Source organism: Cryptomeria japonica, chromosome 8 (assembly GCF_030272615.1).
Source record: "Cryptomeria japonica chromosome 8, Sugi_1.0, whole genome shotgun sequence".
Classification (NCBI taxonomy): domain Eukaryota; kingdom Viridiplantae; phylum Streptophyta; class Pinopsida; order Cupressales; family Cupressaceae; genus Cryptomeria; species Cryptomeria japonica.
In genome coordinates, this window is record NC_081412.1 from 563,371,639 (window position 1) to 563,379,874 (window position 8,236).

The window sequence follows — 8,236 nt, forward strand, 5'->3', positions numbered from 1 at the left end:
TATTCGGATAGAGTTTTTTCGATGATAGAGAACTTGATTCAAAACAAAGCATAAATCTTTCACAGATATAGAGGGTTTATAAATTGAATTTTTTTTGATAAAGTGTGTGTTATCTCTCTCTGTTGTATTCTAGGGATTGAGGTCTTACAAAGATTGAAATTTGTACTCTCTGATTTTGATTACAGAAACTTTTAATTGACATTATTGAATATCTCTTTAGTAAACTTGTTCAATCACTAACAAGTTTGTAGTTGCAAAATCATTGTACAATTATAAATTTATCAGTGTTTGTAACTTGACATTTCTTGACATAGTATGAGGTATGGGGGTTGGTGCTCCTTGAAGTTTACTACTTCTAAATTCAGTGTAACCAAGTTGGTGCTCTTTGAGATAATAAAAGGATATTTTATCGAGTGGTTTTTCTACCCCAAGAGGGTTTTCCACTCATGAAAATTTTGTGTCTTTTGTCTAATGTTTCTGATCTGTTTCATTAGATTTCTCTAATGCTTTTGCCCTCTCTTAATTTTATGCATTTCATTTGTTATCTTGGTCTATATCATTTCATATTAAATGCAATGTTTAAGGTTCAAAGTTTATGTTGCAATGTGTGAGAAGTTCAAAGTTGTCTCTTTATGTAAAGTCAGTTTCAGTTAAGCATTATATGATTATTCTATTTGCTCATATTGAATGGTCGTGCTTACATGATTTTATAAGATTGATTTATTGTCAAAGATCCAGTTTGAATGAATCTTAAATTGAGCCAATTAAGTCAAATTTCCTATTGACTCTTATCCACCCCCCCTCTCAAAGTTAAGTCACTTCCAACAAATTCTACAACGGTTTTCCTTCGTGATTCACCCAATTACAATATCAGTAGCAAAGATATTTGAATTGAATTATTTTACTTTACCTTTAGATCTAGATTGTTGTGCTAAGCGTCCAGGCGATTGTGTGTCCTTTGCCAGACGTGAAGTTGAAGATAATGACTACGCTGCATATAATATTGACACAAACCCTCGCCTTGCTTTACCATTTTATTGCTCTTATGTGCTCCTACTATTTTACTTTTAGGGTTTCCATCAAATTTATTGCAGTGGATTTTTCTGTACTCCCACTTCTTCGTCTACCCGCATGGCTACTGAGTGTTGAGTTTTATTGTTGAGAAGCACTCCCAAAATAAATTCAACAGATGTTCTATCAATTTAATGGACCAATCGGAATCTGATTTGATGAAATTTTCTTTGATCTGATTCAATAAAGATCCAATTTAATTTAAAGATACGATTTATTCTGATTTGATTGGTGACGGGAAATTGGGACAGTTTAACGAGAATCTTATGCAATTTCATGACAATGTAACGCAGTATGATGGCATGAGACAGGTTTTAGTGAAAACCCAACGTAATATAGTCTATCGACTAACTATGGACTAATGATATTTTAAATAAATGTATTTATACTAATATATTCATTAAAAATATTATTATATATCACTAGTTTACGAATTTCTTATTAAATTTGATTTAAATGATTCTTTTATATATTCAGGATAACAACGTCTATTTTTTAATTTATAAGTGATGTATTTTATTTTATTTTTTAAAATTAAAAGAAGAATTTTTAAAAGTACTATTTTTTCACGATGTTCACATATCTAGAAATTAGTAGACACCATTCAAAATTGTAATCAAATAGCTGATAGGTACAAACATCTATAGATCATACTTTTATAAGTTTTAGAATTATTTTATATAGTGTTTGACATACATGTCTATAATATTTATACCTATAAATGGAGGGGGATAGAAACTATAATTATTAGTCTATCCCCCTACGATTTTTAAGGGCTAGCAGGTTTCAATCAGGGCCTACAATAATATCCTATAATAGGGGGGTGGGGGGAGGAGGGCCCCCTACAATTTGGCTGGGTTTTAGTAATGAATTGCAGTCAAGCCCTACAATTCTATGGGCTCGCCTAAAATTATATGGAGTGGAAAGTGATGCAGGGGACTGGGGATTGTAATTAGACCGCACGGAACATTAGGAGGAGAGATTATAATATGAGGGTATCTTTCCCTACAACTATAGAAAGGGAGTGTATGGAGGAAGGTGGATATAGGATCTTATCTATGTAACATGTCTCGACCTTATCTGATGACTGACTGGGGCTAACTGTTCCTTCTCATTTGTGTAATGATTGGTAAGTGTAGGTTGGTGTGGTAGGTTACTTATTGGTTGAAGTGATATATCACCACATCCTCAATGCATCACACCAAACACAATGTACTAAGGATCCCCATGAACACCTTGGTCGAAACATGACGAAATCTAGGCACTTAGCCCCCCTACGAGTCACCAGTCTAGGTTACCAGGGGGTATGCTCGCCATGCTACGTTGGACACTAATCTCTAGACACCTGATTTATGCTAGAGTAGGGATTCCATTGGTCAATACATTACACATGGATCTAAACGATAGGCTCTATATACTAGGTCCGAGAAAAATTGAATTAGATCCGCCTACTATTCTAAAGGGATACCAATAGAACCCCTTATAATAATAGGGTATGACCCTCTCATGTCAATACATCTTTGCATTGTCTCTAATTCAACATGGTATTGGTATTGGTTCAGCTCTCTATCCGAGAACAAGCTAATTGAATGACAAATGATCAGGATCCCCATGAACACCTAATCATCATTGCATGGATTGGCATGGCTTTCATGAACTAGGAAGTAAGGGGTGGAAACATAACCTTAGTCATTCCTCATGCTAAAAATTCACACTCTATTCCTCCTCCACACAAAAAAAATCAAAGTTCAGGAGTAATTGTCTCTCTCCCACCATATGAAGATAGATCCATGTCCAACCAATGTCCAGCCAATTAGAGGAGTGATGAGCTCTCCTAGGAGTAATTATACCTCTCCCACTGAGCCCATCGACATGTCAATACCATGATGTCAAATCTGATTTTGTACGTAACATGCCCCCCACCCCCTACATAACCTTCAGTTGGTAGTTGGTAGGTTCAGTAACTCAAGCCCCCTGTTCCCCCTCTATAGAATTTGGAGGACCAATTTAAAAATGCTGAAGACCCAAACCCAAAGGAAGAATTCACCTCTCACCCACCCAGATACAACACAATCAAGAGAGACAGAGAGACCTACTAGAGGAACCATTCCAAACACAACCGGAGGACCAATCCCAAACAGAACTAGTTGATAGGTTCAATAACTCGAGCCCCCTATTCCCCCTCTATAGAATTTGGAGCAACAATTTAAAAATGCTGAAGACCCAACCCCAAAGGAACAATTCACCTCTCACCCACCCAAATACAACACAATCAAGAGAGACAGAGAGACCTACTTGAGGAACCATTCCAAACACAACTGAAGGACCAATCCCAAACACAACTAGAGGACCAATCCTAGAGCAATCCCCCAACTCCATTCTTTAGTAGTCTATAGTCTAATGTTTAATAGATGTGTCATTTTAAAAAATTTTAATAGATTTTGTATGAATGAAACAACTTCAAAGATATTTTAATACATTATTGATGATTTTCAAGGATGATACACAAGTTTTTTTAAAACAAGAACTATTTGATACTCTTATTAAATCTATTTTAATGTTAAATGTTTTCCTAGTATTACATTCTTTTCTAAAACTTTTTTAATGAATCGTGAATGATACAAACACTAGACACATAAAGGTTGACCAAAATATTCAAATAAATCATAAATCATATATTAGACTAATATAAAAATAAATTAATATCACGACTATATCATTATATAAGATCAAGTGTGTGTGTGTTATGTGTATGTATATATGTGTATATGTATATGTGCATGTACATGTGCATGTGCATGTGTATGTGTATGTGTATGTGTATGTGTATGTGTATGTGTATGTGTATGTGTATGTGTGTGTATGTGTATACATACATACATACATACATACATACATACATACATACATACATACATACATACATATATATATATACATACATACATAAATACATACATACATGTATATATGTATATATACATGTGTATATACACACATAGATATGTATTTATACATATATATACACACATGCACATATACACACACACACACATATATGTACATGATAACTACCCTTGATACAAACATTAAATGCTTAATACAAAATAAAAAATTCCTAAAGAAAATTTTCAATAACATATGCGAATAACAATAAATAATAAGACATGGTCCCATTATAAGAAAACTTCTAGCATGCCACCTAGGATATAAGGATAGCTAGCATGCTCTTAAGTTAACATGTGAATAGGTCGCCCAATTAACTAGATAGAAAATAACCTCATTCATACCAACATTTTGTTATTTTACTTACACAACAACATAAACATTAACCATAATCACACTTGTGCATCAATTAGCAAAGTTGTGTAGCAAACTAACTAACATATAAAAAACAAATTTGTTTTTTCAACCGCTAATAAACATATAAAAAACCATTAAAATATATTCAATGTGATAGAAAAACTTAAAATACAAGAGGATCTATTTGTACAACAACCTATATTGTCCACATATTAATGAAAAATAAATAAAAAATTTATAACCAAAAAAAATTCAAAACCATTGTAAGATACATGTAAATGATGCCATCTTATATAAAATAATAGAATGTGTTAAATATTTTTTTAAAAAGCAATGGAATCCTTTGTACCATCATTTTGTGACCTTGTAATCACATTTTATAGTTTACATTGAAATGATAATAAATTGCTCAAATATTAACATTTTTTAGAATTCTAATATGAAATATAAAGAGGATGTAAAAGAATGTCCAATAAGTTCAAAAACTCCATAATAGAAAATGGATAATATCAAAAGTGGTAGAACCTAAAATTTAAAATCAAAACAACTATGGTATATGAAAAAGGTTGCAAAAGAACATTTTTTCTCATATCTGTTTACCATAAAAATATGGATATAAAAATTGTTTACCAATATATTTCTAATGATATATTTTTTTAATAAAAAAGCTTATAATTTTACTATGTCTATTTTTGAGTAAAATTTCAAGCAATATTTTCATGCAATTTCTCTTTTCAATGTATATTTTGAGTCAAATATAATTTTACAAATAAATTTAAAAAATCATGCCTACATCCTAAAAAATACATGGATACACAATTTTTAATATATAGTGATGAACAAATAGTACCATTATAAAAAGATGAAGATTGCAACATGATAAAGACATAACCACAGGAGATAAAATGAGATCCTAACCTAATATTCAAAATGCACCACCATGATCCTAGCATACATCCCAAAAAATATTAGCAACACCCAACCATCTAGATCCTAAACATATACCATATGAGACTAGGAGATGAGAACATGACAAACAATTGTACTTACAACAAACATGCATGGATTGGAAAATATTCACCATAATAAACTTTTCTTACTAGATTTTTTTTAGATTCACAATTAGATCTATACACATAAAAGGAGGATAGGCACTTTCTAAAGAATTGGAGGATCTTTATTTGAATTAGTCTCAAGACGCAAATAAGTAATTAAAAGATTCATTAAAACATTCATCAAACATAATTAAATCATGTGAACTTGAAAAGTAATGGTTACATTTTGTCGAAGCTTACAATACTCCTCAACTTCCTAACACATGAAAGAATACCGACTTGACTATTTTGGTTCTTAAAAAGAATGAGAAGAGTTTCAACTATTAAGAATACACATAAATGAGGGCATTATCTTCTTGACCTACCTAAGATACATAGACTAACAAAACAAAAAATCAAGTATCAATTATGATTTACAATTTTCCTTTCAAATTTTCATAAAAGACACAATTTTCTAGTGACATCCATAAAAGGATTCCCAAAGCTCTTCCATCTCAAAATACACACTTTAATTAAAAAAAAAAACCATTTCAAATAAGAAAAACATAGATACTTAGTATATGTACATATTGTAAAATACACTATTTCATAAAACCACAAGAACACCTTAGTACTCCAATTCAATCTCTTTTATAACCTTGGACAAACACATGCAAGGAAATCTTGTTATACACTCAAAATTCATACAATGATCATTTTCTTGTGCAAACAAGATTCATACACACAACTATTTCACTATACGCTCAAAAATGCATGAACATAGTTCTATTTTGCATTGGTAATATTCCAACATTAGTAATTTATTTTGTACCAACAAAATGGACATACATTATATTTTCATTATGCAACCATAAAATGCATATAAACAATTGTTTCTTTTGTACCAATAAAATGCGTAAATATTATTATTCACTTTTTAACTCCAAAATAAATACAAATGATGCTCCTTGCACATGGACGTGTTAGACTAGCAACCTTCATTTTCGAATAATTTATAATTGAGGAACTCCTATCTAAACACCTAGTATAATGTACAAATTGATTGCGAAAATATTGGAGTGCATGTACACCATTTTTTACAATAACTATTTTATCCTCTATAGTAGATTATCTTGTATAAGGTTAAGTGATTGTTCCATCTTCTATACAAGTGAAGGGTTGAGACATAAATGAATAGTTTTTAATAAAATTATATGACATCTTGTGTAAGAAATTTCTAAGAACCCTATCCAATAGAAGACACAATTATCATTATTGAATTTTATGTGACGAAAACTATACAAAGATGTACAATTAAGAATGTATATTCCATTTAAACAAATGACTTTACGTTCTTTCAACAAAATAATTTTATATGTTAAATTTTTTATAAATAATCATATGATTATAGTAATAGGCCTAACCTATCATAATGACAATAGGAGGAGAAGCATCTAATATCTTAGCTATGAAATAAGACTTTAAGAAAATATATGACACCTAGTTTTTAAATATAAAGAAAATAAAATATCAAAGTATATATTTATTTTTAATATTCTCTCAGAACAGTGTATTGCGTGTGAATTACGCTCCTCTCATTACCGGTGAAATGACAGCAATGTTTTATTGATAATAAGTGGTGAGAGTGGCAACTGGCAACGGCCTACGCGGCTACACCACAGTGTCAATACGAAGATGACAACACTTATTAATATATTAATCCACACACAAACATAATCCTATATATATCTAAGGACAGAATACAATAGTGTAGTCTGTACCAGAGGGAAAAGCGAATGTTGCCGTATCGTCCTTGGCATAACTGTAGGCCTGAGGGCACTGCTGCTTGAATATCATTGAGTAGTTTGTCGCAGGACAGCTGTTGGTATAGCTGCCAGTGCAGTAATACTGGTCTGTTTGAAAGGCAACGCAGGCACTCTTGCATCCGCCGGCAACCTTCAATTCAGCAGGGCACACAGCGTTCACGTCGGCTTTGCATGCAGGGGCAGTGCACTGTGCATTGGTAGGGTTGATGGAAAGAGGAATATTGAAGCCGTCCACTAGCGACACGTCGTAATAGTCCTGGTCGCTCTGAGTGTACTCGGCCAGCGTGGCGGGAACAGCTCCCGAGACTGTGCAGCTCAGTTGGCCGCCGCAGTCACCGGTTTGACAGGTTCCTTTGCCGCTAGCATCGAAAGAGCAGCCGGTTCGACCCCAGAATCTTGCTGATTGTGTACCCGCCGCCAAATTAACCGTCCATGTCTGCCCCTGGGTCAGCTGCTGCCCTCCTCCGGGTAATCCCGCCGCCCAGACTGTGTACCCGCACTGGTTCCGTATATCAAACTTAACTGCTGCCGCCTCTGTAACAAAACACACACACATATTATTATCTTAACTCTTGGAAATGTATATACTATTCAGCTACGTAGAATACACATTCTGTTACTAAGGCAGCTTACCTTGATTACAAAAAGATATGGCCAGTCCAGCAACAAGAAGAAGCGCAAGATCTGATACTTTTGCCATTATAACTAGTATCTATATCGCATACAGGAAAGACTGAATGAAGATACAACGAGGGGTTTGTCACTTATATAGAGATCTCCACCTCCTACGAAGGTAAGAAGGAAGCAAAGAAACAAAGACCCGACTTTAAGAGCCGTATATCACACGAAAGCCCTCTTGTCCTTTGTTAATTACTCTTTTCCCAATTTGTCTTTTTTTAATTTGTCTAGGTTTTATATGAAGATACGACCAGACCAGCTACAAGAAGCGCACAAGCTGAAACTGTTGGCATTATACAGCCTGGATTGAATGAAGATGAATGC

The 8,236-nt window shown here is 33.2% G+C and overlaps 1 protein-coding gene across 1 annotated transcript; it reads right to left on the reverse strand.

Annotated features, from left to right (window-relative positions):
* Positions 1-7,142: 7,142 nt before the first annotated feature.
* Positions 7,143-7,790, reverse strand: LOC131054317 (pathogenesis-related thaumatin-like protein 3.8). Its single transcript, XM_057988797.2, has one exon. It carries the CDS (start codon positions 7,788-7,790, stop codon positions 7,158-7,160), a length of 633 nt encoding a protein of 210 aa, XP_057844780.2. The 3' UTR covers positions 7,143-7,157.
* Positions 7,791-8,236: the final 446 nt, after the last annotated feature.

Bases quoted from the DNA above. Each gene is read 5' to 3' on its own strand.
- LOC131054317 (XM_057988797.2), bottom strand. From the start codon at position 7,790: ATGTGTGTGTGTTTTGTTACAGAGGCGGCAGCAGTTAAGTTTGATATA.